General features: G+C 37.0%; 2 protein-coding genes across 2 annotated transcripts; both read left to right on the plus strand.

Annotated features, from left to right (window-relative positions):
* The first annotated feature begins 23,370 nt into the window (after positions 1–23,370).
* On the plus strand, positions 23,371–24,522 carry LOC127852683 (uncharacterized). The gene has a single exon (XM_052386633.1). The coding sequence runs from the start codon at positions 23,371–23,373 to the stop codon at positions 24,520–24,522; it is 1,152 nt and encodes a 383-aa protein (XP_052242593.1).
* Positions 24,523–24,595: 73 nt separating this feature from the next.
* On the plus strand, positions 24,596–26,314 carry LOC127852684 (uncharacterized). The gene is made up of 2 exons (XM_052386634.1): positions 24,596–24,620; positions 24,822–26,314. Exons 1-2 carry the CDS (start codon positions 24,596–24,598, stop codon positions 26,312–26,314), a joined length of 1,518 nt encoding a protein of 505 aa, XP_052242594.1.
* Positions 26,315–26,342: the final 28 nt, after the last annotated feature.

Consider the following 26,342-nt stretch of genomic DNA (forward strand, 5'->3'; position numbering starts at 1 on the left):
GTTCCGTTGTCACTAAAGGCTTTCTCCGGGATCCGACATCAGCTTTTAAACCGTTGAAATGCTGCAACGAACCAGTTAGTTGTCAGACAAAGAGCAACTTCAATGTGAATTGCGCGAGTAGTTAGGCACTCGAATAGGCATCCGTATCTCTTCAAGTGTGATCGGCCATGGTTCACATTCAGCGGCCCAAAGAAGTCAACTCCTGTAGTAGTGAATGCTGGATTTCTGGGGTCGTCTGTTCCGGAAGTAGTGAATCCATCCGTTGATTCAGCAGTGGGCTGTGTTGCTTTTTATAAACGAAGCAGTCCTTAAGTACACTTTTTTTACTGTACTTGGACCGCGTAAAATCCAAAATCAAAATCTAAAGGCGAGTACCTGCTGATCACCGACGTGACCATTTAGCTCCTGATAATTCTTAACCCATTATGCCGAGCGGACTCTCCATTCCTTCTAAGATGGATCAAGTTATTTCCAAAATTAGGGATGTCTTGTACATTTATTTCTATATTAAGAATATTTCTTTCAGAAATTCTTTTATGCAAACAGCGAAGACCCTGATGAGACGCCGCATAATGCGACGTTTCATCTGGGTCTACGCTGTTTGCCAAGGCTTTTTTTTCAGGACGCTTGGCATAAATGGGTTAATGATGAACATAGTCAACGACTCAAATACGGACAAATCTGCTTTGTATTTACAGCAACTTAAATATGTTATCATCTAATGAGTATAAAAGCGAATAAAAATGAAAACACATAGTTATGGCTGCATTTTCAAAAGTACAAACGGAACCAAAATTCTAGTCACATAAAGCCAGTTAATAGTTTTGATGAATAACTCTGAATTACTATGAATAAGTGAGGCTAGTGTAGTTAGTTTGTTTGTTATCTTCTTTATGTAGATTTAATTTAGCGAACGACGTTTAGCAGTTTATACGTTAAACCTCGAGTTTATATACGTTTATCAGTAGGTCTATACAATTATGATGAAGGGAAGTTATCAAATGACTTGTCAAATCATCCTGACGAGAGTATCTTACCTTGAATAAAAGTGGTTTTAAATGTTGACTTAACAAACATATCGTCGACTTAAAATTCAATTAAGCTTATAGCATCCAAAACATTCAGATATTTAATTCTTAAAATTAGCTTCTTCTTTAAGTTATTTTTGAAATGAAAAGTGGGAACACCTCAGCATTGCAGATATAAATCAATATACGCAAAATTAAACACATGGGAAACAGCGATAAAGGAAAGACCTAATATTAATTTATGAATAGAAGCAGTAGATGCTGCATCGATAAATATATTATTAAAATTAACAAACGCAATCAAAACACTGTAATGTAAAAGCTAAAAATTCTGGTTAACCTCTTCATTTGAATTATTTATAAATATTAAAAAATCAAAAACTGTTTATCTGATACCAGGAGCAAAAATAGAATACACTGATAATCTAGGCAAAGGTTAAAACAAATCAATGTTTAGGCCATAGATTGGTGGCAATTTCAGCCGAAGTTTGTTTCCCGTCACGTTACTTAATCAATACTATCACAACGTAATTAAATGATATTTGTTCTCATTTTCATATAATGAAGATTCGCACTTTACAAATTTTAACTCTGCACTCTTATATTGACGATTTCAACGAAGAAATTTTATCAAACCATAACTCATATGAAAATACCAATAAGTCTCTATTACACCAGATGAGTATATGATACATTCAAGAGTTACACATAAGGCAAAGCACCAGGCCCTGATAGATTTGATAATCAAATTTTACGTGAATCTATGCGCCAGTAAAAAATCTCCGATTTGCGATCGTTTAAATGTCAGCTTTGCCCAATGTCAAATGCCAGCCGCATGGAAATAAGGCAAACATAAGTGAAGTTTTTAATAAAGATGATCAATCACTTGTTTCAAATTATCGACCTATCCGGACATCTGGAGCCAGTCGGGTTAAGGTTACTGTTACATACCTATCCGAACATCAGCAGCCATTCTGGTCAAGGTTACTGTTACAGACCTATTCGGGTTTCTGGAACCAGTCGGGTCAAGGTTACTGTTACAGAACTATCCGGACATCTGGAGCCAGTCGGGTCAAGGTTACTGTTACATACCTATCCGGGCATCTGGAGCCAGTCGAGTCAAGGTTTCTGTTACAGACCTATCCGGACATCTGGAGCCAGTCGGGTCAAGGTTACTTTTGCATACCTATCCGGACATCAGCAGCCAGTCTGAACAAGGTTACTGTTACAGACCTATTCGGGATTCTGGAGTCAGTCTGGTCAAGGTTACTGTTACAGACCTATTCGGGTTTCTGGAACCAATCGGGTCAAGGTTACTGTTACAGACCTATCCTGACATCTGGAGCCGGTCGGGTCAAGGTTACTGTTACATACCTATCCGGACATCTGGAGCCAGTCGGGTCAAGGTTACTGTTACATACCTATCCGGACATCTGGAGCCAGTCGGGTCAAGGTTACTTTTACATACCTATCCGGACATCAGGAGCCAGTCGGGTAAAGGTAACTGGGAGCCAGTCGGGTCAAGGTTACTGTTACAGACCTATCCAGACATCTGGGTAAAATGCTGTTACGTCTTTAACGGGGCCCGGTGATTGTTGTTCTGTATTTTTGACGATTGTAGATTTTGGATGTTTGTGTGTTTGTTTGTGTGCTTAAATACTTTTAAAGCTTCGCATGTTTTTCTAACAATAGAACAAATAATATTGACATTATGATAATTTTGTTTGTTGATATGAAACCTATTTTAAAATATTTTTAAACAACGCCCTGTCCGTTCCCACACCGTAGTATGAGTATGTTTAACGACGGGTGCAATATAGCACTATAACTAGTTCAGGAATAAATAATTAAGATATTTATGTATTGTTTTGCCAGACTGACAAGCATTTTAAAAAGGATAAAATAAATATAGGATCTGGCACGAGTTGTCATTTCATACCATATTTTATTAAACAAGTTCAGGGATTTTGTTAGTAAGCGAGCCTTTGGCGAGCTCACTAACGAATTTCCTGGACAAGTTCAATAAAATATGGTATAATATGACAACGAGTGTTGATCAGATCTTTTTTATCAGATGCGTTTAAATGAGCAAATTAAATAAATATTTACGCAAACATAGTGATAAATCCCGATATTGTTTACATTTCGTGACGTCATTTGACGTTGCAACGTCATTTCAGCAAAATAACAAAATGCGAGTGGTCAATAAACGAAAAATAAGCCAATGAAAACCCTTAAAAAGTTTGTATTACACATGTGTAATATTATATAAATATTACATGGCTGACAGGTTGACAGTAAATTTTTTATGACTCCTGCATAAGCTTAAATAATGGCATTAATCTATTCTACAGCACAGTTTCAGCTGCAATCGATATTTTAATTATCCAAACACAACGGACATGCAAAACTGCGTACTGCGCATGCGCGAATGGGACAGTTAAATTTTCGAACATTCCGCACGTGATTGCTAAGGCAGCGGGCGACAGTATTTTTTGGACAGTAAATTTTTTCCCGCTGGGTCTGACAGTATTTCTATGTCACGATGGCCTATGGGAGTTGAGCATTGTGAATAAAAGTGAGGTATAATAAAAAAATGTAATGGTTGTATAACATGGAAAACAGGGTATAGCATGTGATAATATCCATTATTTAACAGTATGAAAACTATAATTAAGCGTCGTGGAGAAACACACCAAACTAAGCACGTTGACCTATTTATTTTGACGGCACCATAAGTATGTGTTTTGAAGGTTTAACCCTTTGCATGCTGGAAAATTTGTCGTCTGTTAAAATGTCGTCTGCTGAATGTCTAAAATTAGCATTTTCTTTCATTTTTTTCAAAGAATACTATCACATGTATCAGAATAGCAAACAGTTTGGATCCTGATGAGACGCCACGTTCTGTGGCGTCTCATCTGGATCCAAACTGTTTGCAAAGGTCTTCAAAATTCGGTTCAAGCCCTGAAAGAGTTAACTTTCGCATGGCTAGATTCTTAATATCAAAGTTGAAACCAAGTATCAAAGCACTACCGTTCGTCATTTCATCAGAGTTCATATTTACAGATCGATGACTTATTTTCACCAGTTAATTCACATAATTGACATTCACGCACAGTTGAGAATTGAACGTTTAACATGCATTAAAATACTTACTATCTGCATTTCATCAAAGTTCATATTTACGGATCATAACATATTTTTATCGAATTCTTTCGCATCGTTGAAATGTACGTAGCGTATCGACTAGAACAATATGATATCTCTGTCAGACATAACTTTCGTTTACCAGCGACCCATACAATCATGACCGTTAATCTTGAATATGTTTATCATCGTTACACCTGCGGCAATGGTGTTTGCTCAGTACCCACAGTTCGAATCTCCGTTTCATCTTGGACTTTCCATCACTACTTTCTACTGTATCGAAGTTTTCATTTGCTAATCTGATATTTTTACAGCGTCATGCGATCATTGCGCATTCGCGTAATAAGGTCAGGAGCGTTGCTATGTTTTCGTGATTTCATGTGAGAATGCTCAGGTTGGTCGTTCGCTAGTCGCTACGCTGGATGTATATGGCATATGACCCATTTCTTAATGGTGCAGCTCAATTGATGAGATTGGTGGTTGTTCGCCGTCTGTTGTCACCATATAATAGCTTGCTTTTGACATTTGTTTTTGAGAATGGAATGTTCAGACAAACCTTGTCATATGGACTCACGTTTTTAATATGCATTTTAGGTGTTATTTTGTAGTTTAATTGTATATGGTTTTATATGTATCTTACTGGAAACTAGTTCATATTACACATCGTATCGCCCCTAATACGTTTACAAATGATGAAGAAATGTCGAATATTTCTGGATTTGTTAAACCATATCTCTGGTAGTAATATAGCCTGTTCTAAATTAACACATCCTCTTTCGGTCGGTTATTCGGTGTCCGTCTTAAAATGTCGGCCATCGTTTGTCTTCAATCATGAAAAATTATTGCTTCAAATCTCGTCGCCTTCTAAAGCGCCGAATAGATTTTTACTAAACTTCACACGAATAACCCTTTACGGTCCTCAATGTTGATCAAGTAGATCCTGCCCGATGCATATATAGTTTGTTTTACATAAATAAATACTAAATAAATACTTTACTCGTAAACAAAAATGATGGGATAAATATAAAAGGTTTAGGATTTAGATTTTCAAGCCTCGCTAAATTAACTTATCTGTATTCAACACAAGCCTTTCATTCATTTGAACGACCTCTCTACCCTACCCTCTTACTGTTTTAAATCGGTGAAATGTTTGTTGCCAGCACAATAACGCGCATTTACTGGTTAACCAACTTACCTGGAAAATGTTTATTTTAGCTGACCGGCGCGAGGAAATTGCAATTATTTAAAAAAAAACAAAAAAAAAAAACAATTACCACATAAAAAAGATGTGTACAATTGGAGACTTTTCTAACGCATCACTTAATCATATCAATATAGCTACCTTACTTTTGAACGGATTGTGTTGAAATTTGGACCAAGAATAAATCAACACATATCTGATAATTCCTGAACATTTAATTGAAATTGAAAAACAACAAAATATCAAACTTAATGAATTAAAAACGTCACTTCAAAAGTCAAATTCGCACACTCGTACAACTTTTAATAATAACAATGTGAAAAGTAAAACGCTCAAACTTACACGTCTTAATAACTGACCGGCTTGCAACATGCCGATTGAGCCGTTGCGCTCCTGAATATTTATACGAGCCATATTGTATTTTTTTTTAAATAAATTTTATGTTTTTCTTTTGTAAAAACTTACATAGAATGATGAAATTGAAATCAAATCAATAACATGTATATCGCGTTTTACTACACTTGGTGACTTTTCTAACGTAACACTTTTAAAACTTACATATCTCAGTAATAAGAAAATATTTTTATTTAAAATTGCACATGTGACCATTTGACTGCATTATGTGCAAGCTAAAGATAAAATCATTCATCCGTGACGATTGGTCGCTTTAGCAAGTGGTGAAGGTAGCCTGCAAAAAGCAAAGTGCGCGATTGCGCTGCTGAATATTCATACGAGCTATATTGTTTTGTAAATTAATTTTATGTTTTCTTTATGTAAGAACCCACCTAAAATAACTTTATTGAAGTAAAACAAAAATTATATCGCGTTTCACCATTTCCACATGCAAAAATATGGAACCACACCAATCCCACGTGCTAAAGCGTCCAATCGTCGCGGATTAATGATTTTATTGTGAGCTTGCATAGAATGTAGTCGAATGATCGTATGTAATCTTTTAAATCAATTTCTTTACTCATAACTGAGATATTCAAGTTTGAGAAGTGATGCGTTAGAAAAGACCCCAAGTGTATTAAAAAAATATACAAAAAACCGAAACCTGAAGAATATAGATTTGAAAGGTTAGGATAATACATATTTGGAATGTTACATGTCATTGTGGTTATCTACAATTATTGTTCAAATTGACCATTCGAAACTATCAAACCCTGGCAGTCACATGGTCTACATTAGCTGATAAAACATATAGAACAAAGTCCTCTGCCAAGTTAGCAAAGATCATGTCACCTGTGTCCCCAAAAAGCCAAATATACAGGTCACATGTTTAATTCCAAAGTTACTTACACATTAAATGCTCTTTTAAAGAAATCCCAGATAGTTGATATTTGATGCATATTTGATAGTTAGCAACTATAGTTTTTTTTTCATATGGAAGCTACTTTTTTCGAGAGTCCAATGTCCAATTATGGAAACAAACTCCGTGTATTTTATAGAGGCTTATACCATAATTGTCCGTGTTTAATGTGGCTTCCGTGCTAAAGACAACCCTTAAATAGAGCTATCCTTGTGGTTGAACATTCACTACTTTAGATCTTTTTTCGCAGTGAAATGTTCTTTACAATAGAGTTGTCATCGCATTAGTACATTAAATTTGTTAGTATATTTCTGCTTGTCGTGGTTTTAAATTTATTTGATATGGTATTTGGGATATTCCGTATAAAAGACATCTGTGAAACCTCTGAAAATTGGAAAATAAAACACATCAATGCACAAATAAGATAAGATAATTAAACAATTAATTATACATAAAATGTACTAATTGCATGATACAAACATTTCCGATGTTTACTTTGCAAACGGTGTGTTGTTTGCAATTATCAACAATTTTCCAGTGAATATGTATGTGCATTTTTTATAGAACTCCAGAAAGAACACAACGTGCATCTTAAGCATGGAGTAAAATTCTACTGTTCCAATCGTGTAATTATTATTTTTTAAATAATGAACTAAGGAATTGGAACTAGTCGATGTTTCTTTAAAAAAATATTGTGCTCATTCATTCGAACTGATTCTATGTTATATTTAACATTATCTTTAAGGTCATAAGGAACGTAAAACTATAGTCATTGTCATGTATAGAGTCGTATAGCATACCCCTACAACTAAGAGAAGACTATACACGTTCTAAAATAACGATTTGCTAATCAGCAGTATTACATATTACCAAAAAATCATTTAAACAGATCAATAATGTTACATATCATTATCAATTAAATAATTAGGTATCAGCTAATTTATCTCGAGTTATACGTCATCTAAAAATAAACACATGTTTAGCCCTTGACAAGGGTAAATATTTTTGCTTATTACGTTAGAATCTTAAAACACTAAGCGTTTGATTAGTTCTACTGTTATTAACCCATTTATGCCTAGCGTCTAGAAAAAGGCCTTGGAAAATAGCGTAGACCCAGATGAGACGCCGCATGATGCGGCGTCTCATCTGGGTCTGCGCTGTTTGCTTAAAACAATTTCTGTAAGAAATATTCTAAATATAGAAATAAAGATACTAGACATCCATAATTTTGGAAATAAATTGATCTAATTTAGAAGAATGGGAGAATCCACTAGGCATAAATGGGTTAAAATAACGTATAGGCAAATGGCCATATCAATACAACTTATCGACCATTTACCAGTCCAACATAAGACCTATCGCTACCAGCGAACGCTCAAATGGTCACCCTTAGGCGATATAGGAATGTAATATTTTGTTCGTATGTATATTGAAATGATACAATTTCGTAATAAACACTTTATGAGAGACAAAAGGTCGACCATAATTTTTAGAGCTACTTAAAGAATTAAAGGCTCGCCGTAGCCCTCATATATCGCAAATTGGTAAGTTGTTTTATAATGAAAAATATATAATTGCATCTTAAAAGCTCCAGTAAAAAAGCTAGAATAAGATTAAGAAAAAAAGTGTAACTCTCAACTGGACTCTAACCACTGACTCCTGGAGTAAAAGTCTATCGCTTAAACCACTCGGCCATCCGTCCTCATACCATAACTGTTTTATTTTTTACTTTGTATAAGCAATTCTCGTAGTATCACAAAATATAACGACAACAACAGAGCTCTCCAAATTATTTAATCGTTTTGCGTTGCAACGCTTTATAATTTTCAGGTTTTTAAATCGTCAAAAGATGCATATAACGGATATTTTAGATCATGGTAAATATTTAGTGTTACTGCTTTCTCGCATATATCATAACTACAACGAAAATTTGCGAATCTGAAACATTTTTTTTAATTTTGTCAATAAACCAAAACGTGAAAAGGCCCCTTTAAATCGGTAATTGGTTTAATAAACAATTTGTATTATTCCTCATTTCATGAATTGTAATTCGTTTTGATATTCTTAAGATTATTTTTTCCTAAACCGTAAAGCTTTATATTGTAATGCACGAGTCATTCACGCAGTCATACCAGTTAAACGAGTCTTATTCAACTCGCGCCTCCAAGAGTAATTTAAGAACCAGAAAGTGAAACCATTCAATTGGGCCGTGCTCTGTGAAAAAGGGGTTTGATGTATGTGTCCGCACAGACCGCACAGGCTTATCAGGGATGACATTTTCCGCCTAAACTGGATTTTAGCGAAGAAAAGACTCTCTGTAAACGGAAAATATCATTTAAACGGAAAGTGTCGTCCCTGATTAACCTGTGCGGACTGCACAGGCTAATCTGGAACAACACTTTACGCACACGCATTTAACCCCCTTTTCACAGAGCAGGGCCTATTTATGTAAAGCTTTTGTTTTGCGCTGTGCGGACAATCATTTTACAGATCTATACACCGGGATATAAATAATTCGAAGTTGCATGTACATTAAGATATTAAAAGTCAAAATGTCACGTGCCTATATTTACGCTTGTCATTGATTGATGTATTTTATCACTATACAACAACGTCAATAGACTGTATACGAGATTTTTTTATTTGTTCTCTCCTCATATTCAGCTTGCTTATTTATCGATTAAATTGATATGTGTATGCATTTATGTAAAATTTAGAAGTGTGAAACTTTTGATCATGAATGACGTAGCACAAACGGAATTTCACAGCAAATATTGTTATTGTGTGGCCCCAAATGCAATCTCAAGCAATGTCTGCATGTACGTTACATTCACTAAATATAATTGCGAAATACTGCCATCCAAAATATAGTAATTGAGATAATTCGTTTTTCTAGTTTCAGTTGCAATAATATTGACCCCACTAATGATCCCAAATACAATCCAGCGCCTAATAAGCAATTATGGTATCCACGCTAACAGTTTCATCGATTTAAGTAAGTACGCAAGGGTTGTATTCTGCTAAATTGAAGGTCGGAGTTGTGACCCGTGGTCAGTGATCATATGAAATGAACAATAATACATATTGATATTACAATTGGAGATTGTAGTAAATACTACACTATTGAATTCTTGCAAATGCAAACCTTATGTTTTCGCCAACGACGGAAAATGGGTGAGTGGTTTACTTCGGTCTTAGCTATTAAAAAAACAGGTCGTACATAATGTTCATATCGACAAGAAAGCTGCTTTGCTTTATTGAATATTTTTAAGTTGTCATTGAAGCCAGAGGCGTATCCATAATTTTTTCCAAGGGGGGGGGGGGGCTCAACTGGGGAGGGTGCGGGAGGGGTGTCCCCTTGCGTCATTGATTTTTTTTTTTTAATGGTACCTTCAAATGATGCAATTTCATGCTATCTAATTAGCATTTTGCATGATAAAAGTGCATGTAAAACAAGAACTTGAGTTTAGACATCAAGTGTGACAGACCCACAGACAGACAGACAGACAGACACACAGGGGTAAATCAAATGTCTCTCAAACCAGTATTTTGTTTTAATAACATTACTACGCTTAAAATAATTATAGACACGACTAAAATAAGAAAAAAACAAACAGTTTAATAGCATTAAAAATCTTACTTCAACAGAAATAGTCCAAATTTATGCCTTTTCCATGCATTTTTCGGTACTCTTCATTAAACTTGCGCATAAATTGCAGACCACTGCGCTAGTGTAAACACATAATTTCAAGTATTTGATTTATTTTAAAGAAAATTCGTTTACCTTTTCACGATTCCCAGAAATTGTTGCATGGAACAATCTGTGCGCGCACATCGCGAAAATATGAGACATGGATATCACCTGTCCCGATTGGATGATAATTTTATCAAATCTTTTAATAGTAATATATATGCCGAAATTGTATTGCAACAAATTGCGCTCGGTCAGCTGCTGGAGCGTGCGCGTCGCGACCGAGGCGAGAGTCGCCCGCAGAAGATTTTCTCACCTGTACATATTTCCTTATAGAGGGGAACTTCTGCGGGTGGCTCTGCTAATCCAGCAGAGTCCGTCACCCTCGAGCCGGACGTCTTCCACACTGCTGGGATTGCTGTCTTCTCCAAGATGCAGCGGACTTGTCACCCGCTGTTTATCGTCGAGAGTTCGCCGGCCCGGACCTGCCAGAGGTCCCGTCTGAAGAGGGCCGGGGACGGCGGGACAGCGAGACCACCAGTGTGGGGGACATACGGGACGGACCTGGGGCGACATACACCCAGAACATCGAGGGGGTGGCTTTAGAGAGGGACCCCGGGACAGCGGTACTCAGTACGCTCAACGCACTGGGGAAACTGTCTCGGGGATGAAGACGACGGCTGATGACAACAAGTGGGCCATAAAGGCGGAGCTGTGTGCTGCAGCGGTGCTGCGTTCAGACATGAATTTGTCTTTTGAGATTGTCTTACTACCAGTGCACATTAAGGTCTCATTGGCCACCGTGCACTGGTCTATTTGGATCTAAATTATTTCTTTGGCGAATACCCGGGAAGCCGGGGTAAATTTGACCTACTTTGGCTCTAAATTAATCTTTCTCCCCTGAAAGGTCACAGGGGCAGGTCGGGCTACTATAACCTCGTGAAGAGGCCAGTAGGACCTGTAAATAAACTCTGAAATACACACACGCAACAAATTGCGACTCGGTCAGCTGCTGGAGCGTGCGCGTCGCGACCGAGGCGAGAGTCGCCCGCAGAAGATTTTCTCACCTGTACATATTTCCTTATAGAGGGGAACTTCTGCGGGTGGCTCTGCTAATCCAGCAGAGTCCGTCACCCTCGAGCCGGACGTCTTCTACACTGCTGGGATTGCTGTCTTCTCCAAGATGCAGCGGACTTGTCACCCGCTGTTTATCGTCGAGAGTTCGCCGGCCCGGACCTGCCAGAGGTCCCGTCTGAAGAGGGCCGGGGACGGCGGGACAGCAAGACCACCAGTGTGGGGGACATACGGGACGGACCTGGGTCTTGCGCTTCTGCGCGAGGGGGAAGCCCAAGAACATCGAGGGGGTGGCTTTTAAGAGGGACCCCGGGGCGGCGGTACCTAGTGCGCTCAACGCGCTGGGGAAACCGTCTCGGGGATGAAGACGACGGCTGATGACAACAAGTGGGCCATAAAGGCGGAGCTGTGTGCTGCAGCGGTGCTGCGTTCAGACATGAATTTGTCTTTTGAGATTGTCTTACTACCAGTGCACATTAAGGTCTCATTGGCCACCGTGCACTGGTCTATTTGGATCTAAATTATTTCTTTGGCGAATACCCGGGAAGCCGGGGTAAATTTGACCTACTTTGGCTCTAAATTAATCTTTCTCCCCTGAAAGGTCACAGGGGCAGGTCGGGCTACTATAACCTCGTGAAGAGGCCAGTAGGACCTGTAAATAAACTCTGAAATACACACACGCAACAAATTGCGAACGTTGTAGTTTTTCTTTCAGTTCTTGAGCACTTTTTCATGTCAATGTTGCTCAAAAGAAGATCGACCGTTAAAACAGAAACTTGTTAAATGGTAAATAAAAGTTATAAAAAAAGTAAAATTAATCTTTCGGTTTCTCAAAATTTGTTCAGTGAATCGAATTTTCGAAGTTTTGTTGACCTCATGTCTATTGCAATCGAGTACTCTCGCTTTTCGGATGTTACCTCTCGACTCAAGGTAAACAACGCGCGAAGTGTATGTCATTTGCGGATGTGTATGGAACTATCGGCTTTGTGTGGTTAAACACGCTCTAAATAAACAATTTTGACATGGATTTAACAGGAATGAAATACATCTTTTTAGGTACATCGTTTATTGCGGCAATGTTTGAATTCATTCAGAAATTATTTTTCCTTAACCGCTCGACTGAAGGTAATTGGAGGATATTGTTTTTCACAAGTCCCATGCGGCAGCCATTTGTAAACATTTACCTATAGCTAAATGTATCGATGAATTTCATAAGTTGAATGTATCTCCTTCAGCCAATCAAATAGCGCAGTTTATCACTTACAGTCAATGAAGCGTGCAGTTTAGCTGGCGAAGGTTGGATCGTCTGTACACATGTCTGGGGATTATCACACAAATTGACAGCTGTTAATTGCCTAATTAGGGGCATATGACAGGAAATACACAAGTGGATTGGAACTGTAAGGGGCTCATTTTTATTAAATCATATCTAGCCAGCCAGCTGGCGGGGCTTTAGCCCCCTAGCCCCAACCTAAATACGCCTCTGGAAGCGCTTCATTGATTTAATTTAATCATATGCACATTCTTAATAGGGAAAAAATGAACTGGAATTATGGGTACTTATTTACTTGAACGATTTAACAATTATCACCGTTTTAATGAGATGAGTTTTTCTTAAATGCTGTTGACATCTTATAGAACACCATTTAGCAATCTTACATTAAATGTACCTGAATAAATGATTAAGTAAAAGACTTTTAATCTTGATGTGCCTTTATTTGTTTTGTTTTTTATCAACTTGGTCCGGTTGTGTATATTTACTGCGCGTTGTTAGTAATAAAAACACTTTTACATATGCGTTAAGTGTTGTTACGCATTTAGTTTTTATTTATGCTCATTTTAGAGGAAACTGTGATTTCTAAAAAAGGGAAAAAATACTTTTTAAGTTCCTGTTATTAAAAAAGGATATTGAAATCACAAAAATTGACATTTTTAAACAAAAATGTCTAAAAGAAAGGCGTCATATCCGTGTCGACCACATGTCAGAAGTATCTTTCACGATTTTTGCAATAAAACCACGATATTTAGTTAAAGAAAACATAAATAAAATCGTAATTTATTGTTTTGCCAGAATGTGAGACATTTAAATTCATGATTAAATCATTTCATTAATTTAACAGTAAAAACATTTAAATTTAGTATTGTGGATAAACACTCAAAACTAATCACGTCGAATTTGTTTTTACATATAGGACAATAAACGCGGTGTTTCATGTTTCAACTTACGCATGATTAGATACTGCGATTCAACAGATATTGTATTCTTAAGGATCATTAAATTTTATCATCGGTATCTTTCGCATCATTTACGTCAACGCACAATTAGGAAATAAAACCATGCATCCAAAACACTATCTTCGTTTAATCAGAGTTTTTACTGACGGTTCAATAAGGTAGTTACCGGTGTCTTTCGCATCATTTACATTGTAACGAAAAAAAGAGAGTCACATTTCTGCCTGAAAGAATTGGCGTATTAACAGCGACCCAAACTATCACGCATCATCATCATAGGTTCTTATCGTTCTACCTACGGCAATTGTATTTGCTTCAGTGTTTAGATTTTGAATCTTCGTTTCATCCTAGGGCTTTTATGGTACCCGCGTGTACACGGCGTTATATCACGACTTTTCTACTGTATTGGAGTTATTAGCTTAGCTCGATTTCATTAGCGGACAGGTCATCTCCTGACCAGAAAGATCCTTTGTTTTGGAGCAACGACGGTTCTTTATGAAATAAGACACATTTCCTCAAAACACGATTTATTTGATGCGATGCGTGCTTGATCGCCGTCCGTCGTCGAGTATAGTCCATCGTATGGTGCCTGTTATGTATTAATTACTTTTATTTTCATCGCCTTCTATATATCCAAGAGGATTTATTCTTAACTAACGAGAATGATCAATTACGAACCCTTAAGTTCCGACCCGTCGCATATGAAGGTCCCCGGAGCTTTAATAAGTAAAAACGTAAGAAATATAGACATCAAATTCAAACGCCCAGAAGGTAAATACTTAGAATGTCATATGTCATTGTGGTCTACGTTTTTATTGTTTAAGTCCAGTGCTTTTAAAACTGGCACACCGTGGCGGTCAAATCGTCTTTATCAACTTACAAAGCATAGTCCCCTTCCAAGTCAGTTCAAATCATGTCATTTGTGTAACAAAACAGCTACATCTATAGGTCAAATGTTAAACACATTCCAAAATAACCTTTGAAACGTCCAGGGATTTAATATTTGAACCCCTTGCCTTTGCGGTTTATAAGAAGAAAAATAATGAAAAATTAATAACGAAAACTGTCAAGTTCCCTTCGCGGCAAATAATTGTTAATGGTGATATATTTTTTAACAAACTGTCTTGAAGATAAGATAATACAAATGCATTCTAAGGTGTTCACACGTTTTACAATAGACATATGAAAAAAACTGCCTTTACTAAGTACGGACGAAACTTAACGCACATGCATTAAACCCCGTTTTCCCAGAGCGAGGCTCATTTGCGTTCGTCAGATATAAGTTGCTTTTGTATGAAGTTTAATTACAAGTTTTACAATTTGATGCGGTAAGCTGTTTGATTTACTTTATATCGATTGTATTCAACTCTTAGAAATAGATTGATAGGGTTTAATTTTTTATATCATATATCGTCTTGCAAAAGGATGTTCACTTGGTGACTAAGTAACACTTGTTACAGTTCGTTCATGCGACTGATTGAATGATTATTAATATCGAATATATTTCATAATTTTGTTAATTGCTACATCAACCAGTTTTGTTCTGAATCAGATACGTTATACCATTGTTATGTGAAACAATCTTAATATTATGTCTAATACATGCTCGAGCGCACAGAGACTACAGTAGAATGGATTGTGAACCACTTAAACACATGCGTGTTCATTAAATGAAACATTGTAGACTTAGTTTGCGTCAAATCAAAACAAAATACAAATGAATGGCTTTTGATAAACAGCAAACAATTTTCGTATAGTTTCTGTATGCAATACTTAAATGATGACATGTACTTTAATTCTAGTTAAACGTACGATAAAATATTAACTCGTACAAGAACGCTCTTATTCTGGAAACACGATTTTATTCTGAATACCGTGTCGGTAAAGACGTAGATTATTGCAGTCGTTTCTGTCAAATATTGTTATTGTCTTGTTAAAAGATTCTTCGAATCTGGTTTTCTTCTACTATGGTATGTTAGCAACTTTAAACTTTTCAATACAATAAAATGATAACTTTGTCAAGGACATGGTATTAAATATGAACAGGATTTGTATGCCTTTATATTTCCTGTATTGTTTAAGCAGTGTATTTTTTATATTGAAATCAGTCTAATCAATAATCCTTCTACCCGACTGGATATCTGAACGGGAGATAACATCGTGTCATATTTTTCAAATCGTGAACATATTGCAACCAAGCCCAAAGAAGCATTTAATAACGTAATAACACGCAACACAACGTATCAAAGACTGAACTCTCAAAGAAAGACCGCGATTAAGAGCGTGTGACACATTGTTGATTTTGTGCTCGATCGCTTAGTGTAGTGCTATGTAATGTAGTGTAGTGAAGTTTTGTGTAGTGTCGTTTGGTGTGGTGCTGTGTAGTGTGGTGCGGTGATTTAAGGTGTGTTGTGGTGATGTAAGGTGTGTTGTGGTGCGGAAAGGTGTGGTGTGGAGTGGGGTGGGGTGGGGTGGTAAGGTGTGGCGTGGTAAGGTGTGGTGTGGTTTTATAAGCTGAAGTGTGGTAATATTCGATGTGGTGCGGTTTGGTAAGGTGTGGTGAGGTTTGGTGTGGTGAGGTGTGGTAAGGTATGGTGTGGTATTGTGTGCTGAGGTTCAGTTAGTTGTGGTGTTATAAGCTGAGGTGTGGTAAGAATCGATGCGATGCGAAGTGGTGTGGTAAGGTGTGGTGCGGTGTGGTCTGGTTTGATGTGGTTCGGTAAAGTGGGGTGTGATGTAGTGTAACTCAAGTGTGCTTGTTTGCATTGTAAACTTGATATCCGAATGTAAGTTTGTTTAGAATAGTATGAAAGCTTAGAAGTTCATGAGGGAATTTTATCCAGAAAATAAAGCAATCGTCTAGAAATCTTATTATTTTATAAATTTTATATTGATTATAAAAAACAATACTACAATTAATACTGATATATATTACAAAGAAACTGATTCTAAACAATATCTTAATTATACCTCGTGTCATAATAAACACACAAAAATAAATATTCCTTTCACTTTAGCGAAACGGATTTGTACCATCGTTTCGAATGATACTCTTAAACTAAAACGTTTAAAAGAACTTGAGCATTCACTTATACAAAGAACATATCCAAATTTTTTATAAATACAGGTATTAAAAAAGCACTATCCATCCCTTAACATGAATTACTGTCAAAATCAACACAAAATGACAAGAGTAATATAATTTCATTTATTTCAACACAAAATCCAAAAAATAAAGAACTGTTTGGCGTATTAAATAACAACATTGACATTTTAAAAACGGACCCGCTTATGAATAAAATAATTTCAGATCAGAAGATAATAAAATGTAAGCGACAGCCACCTAATTTAAAACGTCTGTTAACCAAATCTTTCTTTTCATCTCAAGAACCAAGAGTATCAAAAAATGTAATGACCCTAGACGCGCCCTTTGTGGTTATATTATTGAAGGGAATTATTTTGATTTTAATGGCAAAGTGTTCAGAATAAAAACTAATTAGTCAAGTGATATACAAAATGTGATTTATGTATTAGTATGCAATGGGTGCAATTTTCTTTATATAGGCCAAACTAGCGATAAACTTAGAAATAGACGATCTGTCCATGAACAACAAATGCGAGACCCCTCAACAAGACAGATGCTCTTAAGTAAACATTTAGATGAATGTTCACATTATGAACCAAAATTTAAATTTTTTCCATTTTATAAGCTATTTTCGAACAATATTTCAGCTAGGTTAGCCAAAGAACAACATTTTATACATGTATTTAAACCCCAATTAAATTTCATTTGAATATTTATTGACGTTATGACGTCATAATCGATATGACGTTATCTCCATGACATTTTGACGTTGTAATATATTGTATTATGCCCTGTTGAGCTGTGCGAAACGCGTTGGCTATATCAATATATATTTAAAATCCCAGACACGTGTTTTTACTTTTATATATATATATATATAGTTACAACAGGTGGAGCAAATATAAATTATATTATAACACCATTTCTTGAAATATCTGAAATAAGAAGGAGTAAATCTGATAGAGATGACACTAACTATTCTAGACGGATATCATGTCACAGGCAACAGGTTCAAATGTTAAATTGAAGATAATACTTTAAAAACGAGACGTACCAAAATAACAGTTCGCTAAAACCGCTACAAAATTTTGTTGTGACAATACACAATCAAAATTAAGATTACCAAAGAACAACAACAACATGTATAAAAACATAATAATTATTGCTAATAAAGGCAATTTAAAAAAGGAATAACGAGAATCCCTTTTCGAACTATTTAAATAATCTGCATTGAAATTAGTTTTTCATCAGTAATATTTTGTTACTGAACAAAAATATAACAACAAAAATAAAAACAAAAACAATAAATAACAAAGGCACAATCATAAAAAAGTACATATCGATTGAAAGAATTTAAAAAGCCGAACTTACAAAAACACAAGTTTTCAGGAGATGTATTTTTCTTAAATATTTCTTGCACAAAATCAAATAAATATTATTTTAACATTTTTAAAAGTGACTCATGATGGAGCGTGTTCGTGTGGAATTAATTTGACGTTAAGTTAATAAATCTGCTGTACAATGTATCTTCGTCATTTAGAATTGCATTACTGTGATGTTTCGGCAAATTGGACAGCTATATAAATTGTAATAGATTTTGTTACAATAGAATAAATTATTCCACTGTTTTCTATTAGATGTAGAAAGCAATGCGTGTTTTTCTGTTTTACACGGTGGCACAGAGGTGACAACCGCAATTCTTTATTTATATTGTGGCCTCAACTTAGTAACTTATGGGAACAACCTATAAAGTTGTGGGAACAACTTCATATGTTATGGATTCAACTTAAAAACTTGTGGAAACAACTTTCAAAATAACTTGTGGAAACAACAAAGTACGCTGTCTCCACATCTTATTAAGTTGAGACCATAACGTCATAACTTGTTCCCAAAACTTATTAAGTTGTGGCCTCAACTTAGTAATTTGTTCATTTAACTTATTAAGTTATTCCTTCAACTTAATAACTTGTGGGAAGAACTTATTACGTTGAGGCCTCAACTAAGTTATTTGTTCATTTACTTATTATGTTATTCCTTCAACTTAATAACTTGTGGGAACAACTTATTAAGTTATGGCCTCGGCTTAGAAACTTGTGGCGACAACTTCATAACTTGTTCCCACAACTTATTAGTTGTTGCCTCGACTAAAAAACTAACTAAGTTGAAGCCACTACTTTATGTTTAACCAATCAGATCGGCCGTTTCGACATCGAAAACCTGGTCAAAATCGGGTTTGAATCGATGTGAATATGCGCCTGACCAACTGAGCTACATGTAGATGGCTCGACTACAATAAATGAGCCGTGGTTTGTGAAAAGGGAATTTAATGCATGTGCGTAAAGTGTCGTCCCATATAAGCATGTGCAGTTCGCTCAGGCTAATCAGGGACAAAACTTTCCGCATAAACTGGATTTTTGATTAGAAGAGATTTTCTGTACACGAAAAATACATATAAGCGGAAAGCCACAAATATACGACATTTCTTAATTAAACGAGTCAGGGCCGGTAAGGTATGTGTACCATAGACTTGTTTCCAGCAATATACATATCAACCCATTTAAAGTGAATCTACAACATCACACCGAAAATGAAAAAAAACAACAAGGGTCCTTTAGACACCACTGTTTTATGGTTACGACAGACGCCGAAAAACCACCCACCGAATCAATTGAGTCGTAGTATATGGGTTTTATGCCATATTTATCCAGCTAAGCTCACGACCGATGTAAGCATTCGCGCAAATTGGTCAGGGGCTACCTCGACAGTGACTACCCCGTCCCCGAAACCTTGCGTGATGTTTTAAAGGGCAGGGTAGCTCCTGACCAAACTGCGTGAATGCGCAATTTCACATGACGCGGTTAAAATTATATCACGATTAATGCTCAGATGAGCGAATGAAAACTGCAATGAAGTAGAAAGTCGTGATAGAAAGCCCAAGATGAAATTGAAATACGAAATGTTGACACTGAAGTCAACCGCAAACACAATTGCCTTAGGTAGAACGATAATTAAGATATTTAAGTCTTATCATGATTGTTTTGGTCACTGTTTAACGCCATTTATATCAGCCAGTGATATCATCTTGTTCAATTTGTAACTCTACGTTTATGACAATGATGCCAAAGAATTCGATAAATATAAGTTAGTGATACATCAGCAAATATGAACTGTGATGAAACGCAGATAGTATTTATGTGTATGCATGTTTTATGTTCAATTCGCAACTGTGAATGTATGTCAATGGTGCGAAAGAAACTAGTGAAAATAAGTTATTAATCGGTAAATATCTACAGTGAATAAATGCAGATAGCTAGTGTTTTTTAAACATGGTTTCAGCTTTGTAATTTAAGTCTAGTTAAACATATGAAACACCCACGTAAACTGCCTAACAAATTAGCATGTCGACGATGTTAGTTTGGAGTGTTTCTCTAGAGCCATAATTTTAATAATGTAACCTATTGATATTGTTTAATTTTATTTTGTTTATACCTGGTAGATTGGCAATAAATTATCATAATATTCTTATTCTCCAAATAATTATAGTAGTTTGATTGCATACATCGTCGAAGATACTCCTAAATAAGTGCTGGAAAAGGAAGGGCGCCGTTTTACTACTTTTAAGATTTATTTTTATATCAACTAATAAAATGACCGCTGTACCGTAATTAAATGTCAAACACTAACTGCTTTGTTTCTTATAGACAAGCCAATTCACTGAATAAATTCTAAGTCTTTATTTTATTTTTTTCTATCAAAATACGATATAACACAAATTATAATATAATAATAAATCTCAATTGTTTATTCGAATCATGTCGCAAAGTGCCCTGTTTACACAAAACATCTCAATTTATATTGACATATACATAAACATAAACATCTCAATTTATATTGACATATACATAAACATAAAATAATAATACTTCTTATTTTATTCTTTCCGATGATTTATAAAGGAATATCAGTGAAATAAAACTGATAATTCACTGTTACAAACAGTGAAAAATAACAGTGAAAATTATCGATAATTTTCATTGTTTTACTGTGAAATTACGTTTATTTTTTTAACGAAATGACGTCATTATTCCAGTGAAAATCTTCAGTTAAACTCTTTTACAATAAATAAACGGTGACAAAAAGCTTAAAATAAAAAGGAAAATGTGTTGGATTCAGTGAACCAGCTGCACCACTCGTGAACAAATAATTTTCTATGATCACTCGTGAATTAAAATCGATATTTCACCGAATCCAACAAATATCCTTTATTTTTTAAACAGAACAGAACAGAACAAATATTTTATTCACTTAAGCATATTATAGCTGATCGTGATCAATATAAAACATTCATACATGCGTGAAAAATATAGTAATGAAGATAATAATAAATTTCTCGTGAGAGTGTTGTGTGTTTATGTACACACTGAATTGAGTATTCATACTCAACCATATATAAGCAAAGAACAGATGAAATAGCATTTAAAAAAACACATTTCATAATCATTACATAATACACTGAAAATGTAAACAAAAATCGGCGTCAACAGATAAAAAAACACAGTACATTCATTTCATATCAAGCGGTAAATAAATAACCATAATTAACGTTGAGTTAAACAACAATAAAATTATTTCTTTTCTTAAAATCATGTGATGCAGTTAATTGCTAACTTCCGAAGGGTACTTTTATTTTTACTATTTAAGAGTTTCAATAATTAATGCATACTTGGTCTGATTGAATAGTGCTTTGATATGTATTTGGATCTTTCTTCTAAATAAAATTAAATATTTGATTGGTCAAAGAGTTCGTTCTGAATACATGTACTTGTTAATTGTTGATTGGTTGACCGCTAATGTATTGTTTCAATGACACTCCCCGGAAATGGTGTGACCAAATTATCCACGCTTTAACCCAGTTACCGAATGTTAATGATGGAGAACCCTGATTAGACTCCCGTGACCATTTCCGTGGATGTTATTGATTGACAAGATAATATTCTATGTATCATACTTGAGCAGTTTTTAACAGAATGTATAAAAATAGTGAATATCAAAATCCTGGGGTAAAGGAATTATAATACCTATATTCAAGGGAGGGGATACAGAGGATGCGAAAAAATATAGGGGTGTCACCCTAATTAATATTCTGGCAAAAATATACTCAACAGTACTTCTAAATCGATTTAAAAACTGGTCAACTAAACATAAAAACTTGATACAAAACCAGTTCGGCTTTCAGAAAGGAAAGTCTACAGTAGACTGCATATTCGTATTGCAATCTATTATACAAAAACTCTTAGCCAACGGAAAAACTATATTGTGCCTTCGTGGATTTCGAAAAATGTTTTGACAAATTAGACCGAACCCTTATATTCCACAAACTTATTCATGAAAACGTAAGCACAACATTTGTGAACGCCGTGCGGAGCGTGTATAACTCCGTCAAAGCATGTGTCCGACATGAAAGTAACTATACATCACTATTTGAGTCGAATATTGGTGCAAAACAAGGCGACCAAAGCTCAACGTTATTGTTTTTATTTTTCATAAATTATATTGTTTCAAGTTTTAATGATAATATAGATGACCTTTTTACTATTGAGAATGCTAAATTATTCATAGTGCTTTTCGCCGATGACGCGGTCATATTTGTTCATTCGCCTAACGCACTACAATCGCTACTTAAAGATTTAGAAAATTACTGCAACGAGTGGAAACTAACAGTTAATACAAAAAAGACAAAAATAATGATTTTTGAGAAAGGTAGACATACACGAGATAATTTTACATTAAATAACATAATATTAGATATTGTCGATTCATTAAAAAATTTAGGGGAAAAGTGTAGACTGTTTGACAGTCTAGTTGGGTCAAAATTAAAATCGCAGCCGAAACACGGGGCTTTCATGAAGGAAAAATTATCGAACGCATACATTGTAAATTTCTTCGTAAGCTACTTAAAGTTAGAAGACGGACTTTACGGGGAACTAGGCAGATATCCAATGTATGTAAAACGCCAATTGACATTAGTTAAATACTGGGTAAAAATCATTGATCCGAACAACAACATACTGACAAAATCTATTTATAATCTGCTTAAGAGCGATGCAGAACGTAATAATACAAATGCCGACAAGAACTGAGCTTATCAGATTAAAGAACTACTCGAATACATTGGATAAGCTACCATGTGGACGCAACAAAATACGCATACCCCAAACGAATATGAGCTAAAAATAATAACAAATCGAATTTTGGCTATATATAAACAGACTTGGTTCTCAAATATAAACAACTCAAATAGACTGGCTGAATACCGATATTTCAAATATAACTTTGAAACGGAAAAGTATTTAAAATGTATTTATAACAATAAATTTAGAATATCACTTACACAATTCAGAATCTCGGCACATAATCTATCCATAGAAAAAGGTCGTCATGAAAACATACCAAAAGAAAATAGGAAGTGTATTTACTGCAATACCTAAAACCATACTTTCGTCATTAGCCAACATTGAACAAATTCGAAATTATAATGGTGTCCCTCCTAGTTTCACCAGCATTGGACTGTATGGCAGAACCAACCAACTTCAACTCCCAATGACCTCACTAGTTGAAGAGTTCAAGGTTGCCAAAGGAAGACTGGTGGTAACCCTCAAAGAGTCATCAGATGACATGATATGGAAGGCAGGCATCGAGACACGCACAGGGCGAAAGTGGTCAGCAAGCCAGGCAGTCGCCCAGGCAGAAAGCAGGCTACGACACAAAGACATCGTAGGCACCACAGCTATAGGAAGACAAGGCCTGGGCAGTTCAAAACCACAACGCTGGAGCACTGCCGGTAAGAAAGAAAGAAGCCAAATGGTCCAGTATGAGATCAGGCTTTCAGAAGAGGAAGACAGGCGCGCCAGAGCAGTCGGGATGGGAGGGCAGTGCGCATGGACACAATGGCAGACCACAGAAAGACACCTGACATGGGTAGACATTTGGCACTACGAACCACTACGACTCAAATTCCTACTGAGATCCGTATATGATCTGCTGCCATCTCCAGTCAATCTACACAGATGGGGGTTAGTGGAAGACCCAAAGTGTCAGCTGTGCGACAAACCAGGAACCATGCAGCACACCCTCTCATCTTGCCAGACAGCGCTAACACAAGGCCGCTACAGATGGAGGCACGACACAGTCCTCAAGGAGCTAGCAGACATACTAGAGCGGGAGAGAAGGAAGACAAGACCTACCAACAAGAAGGCAGTACCAACAATCAAATTCGTCAAGGAAGGACAAACTACCAAGAAGGCAAGAACCGCAGCAACATCTATCCTTGATGAATCAGAGCGTTGGGAGATGAAGGTCGACCTAGGAAAACAGCTGGTATTCCCAGACATAGTCCATACCACACAGAGACCAGACATAGTTATATGGTCTCCCAAGGACAAGAAACTGGTGATGATAGAACTCACTGTACCCTGGGAGACTAGGTGTGATGAGGCCTACGAGCGGAAAATGGGAAAGTACACTGAGCTACAAGAACAGTGTAAAAGTCGCGGTTGGAGTGCCTGGCTGTTCCCCGTTGAAATAGGGTGCAGAGGATTTCCAGCCCAATCAGTATGGAGAATGCTCAGCAACATTGGGATCAAGGGAGGTGACAGGAAGTGGGCTCTAAGCAGACTTGGACAAGCTGCAGAAAAAGCATCCAACTGGCTGTGGATGATGCGAGAGAAGAAGAGATGGACGCTAAACCACTGACCCGTAGTGTTTGGCCAACACTACGGATCCACTGCCCGGAGAGTGTCCTGGGATTAAAGGATAGAAACACTTGATGATAGGCAGTTCCCAGCTGATGAGTCAGTGGTTTGTGCAGTAGTATCTGTATTCTTCACATCATATATCTGGGCAACCAGTGACTTCCAGGAAAGACTGGATGACGACTGAGAATAGAACAGTGACACTGGAGAGACAGATGACACCAGGAACAGACTGGACCCGGGGCATGACGGGGTAGCATCCCAGATTGCAGTCTTCGTGAGAAGACACCCACTATAAAGCTACAGACTCCGATACAGAAGAATACCCCCAGAGTCTCCCGAGAGGGGGGGAGGATGAGAGACTCGATCAGACGGATTCAACGACAACGACACGGCTAGTCCAATCGACATTGACCGGAACAAAGGCAGAGGTGAAGTGTAGATTTGGAAAGGTGTGCAAGAACCTTAGAGGCTTGCGTATTCATCAAGGGAGAACGGCATGCGGGAGCACGGCAAGGCAGCGGCAACGCTCAGATTTTACATCTGGTGAGACGTTGGAGGATCCTAGTCAGGACTCAACCCACCGCACTGGGGACCTCTACGCAGCTGAGAAGCCACGCACCAATTCAGCAGATCCTGATATTGTCTCGCAAGTCAGCGACATCTTTGAAGAAGATGACCCTCTTCTAGAGCTTTTAGGTACTCCAGAAGACCTGAGGCCAAACACAGACACACAGCACAACACCCGAAATACAGCTTCCAATACTAATGCCACAGCTCAGAAGGTTAGAATTACATGGCCGAAGACAAGTGACAGGAACCTGTGGAAACAGTTTGATGAAGACCTCAACACCATCCTGGAAACAACACTCCAAGGGCCAGTAGAGAAGAAAGTGAAGTCTCTGACCAACCTTGTCCACTCTATCGGCAAAGAACGATTTGGTGAGGTGAAACGGAAACCCACCAGAACCCCTGCACAGCCAAATAGAAGACAACGACAGATCACAGAGATTAGGAAAGAGCTGAAGTCACCGAGGAAATGTTACCAAAAAGCAAATATAGAGGAAAGACCCGGACTTCAGCAGCTTAGAGATGAACTCAGACAGAAACTGACCGATCTTCGTAAGGCAGAACAACTCCGAGACAAGCGAAAGAAGCGAGCCAAGAGGCGAGCTGAGTTCATAGCCAATCCATACAAGTTTTCCAAAGGACTCCTAGACAAAGAAAAATCTGGGAAGCTTGAAAGCAGTATGGAAGAGATACAACAGCATCTAAAGGACACACACTCCGATCCAGCAAGAGATAATCCATTAGGAAGCTGTCCAAGAATTGAACCAGTCCCAGAACCCACAATTCCACTAAACATAAAAGAACCTACAATGAAGGAAGTATCTGATGTAGTGAAGAAAGCAAGAAGCGGCTCCGCACCAGGACCAAACGGTATACCCTATAAAGTATACAAGATGTGCCCGATGCTACTACGAAGACTATGGACCCTACTTAAGGTGATATGGAGGAAAGGAAAAGTCCCAGATTGTTGGAAACAGGCAGAGGGAATATTTACTCCAAAGGAAAAGGGCTCCAAACATGTGACCGAATTCCGAACCATTTCACTGTTGAATGTGGAGGGGAAAATATTCTTCGCTGTCCTGGCAAGACGAATGACCACGTTCCTGACAACCAATCAGTACATTGACACATCAGTACAGAAAGGGGGGCGGGGGTTCCGGGCTTCTCTGGCTGCATTGAACACTCCAGTGCCATCAGTCAGATCATCCGTGAAGCAAAGGTGAACGCCAATGACCTCACAGTCGTCTGGTT

Source organism: Dreissena polymorpha, chromosome 12, assembly GCF_020536995.1.
Source record: "Dreissena polymorpha isolate Duluth1 chromosome 12, UMN_Dpol_1.0, whole genome shotgun sequence".
Taxonomy (NCBI): domain Eukaryota; kingdom Metazoa; phylum Mollusca; class Bivalvia; order Myida; family Dreissenidae; genus Dreissena; species Dreissena polymorpha.

What these genes read in the sequence shown, in the direction of transcription:
- LOC127852684 (XM_052386634.1), top strand. Translation starts at nt 24,596, where the DNA reads ATGATAGGCAGTTCCCAGCTGATGA. An exon ending in AGGCAGTTCCCAGCTGATGA is followed by an intron (nt 24,621 to 24,821) that starts GTCAGTGGTTTG and finishes CCCACTATAAAG; the next exon opens with CTACAGACTCCGATACAGAA.
- LOC127852683 (XM_052386633.1), top strand. Translation starts at nt 23,371, where the DNA reads ATGACCTCACTAGTTGAAGAGTTCAAGGTTGCCAAAGGAAGACTGGTG.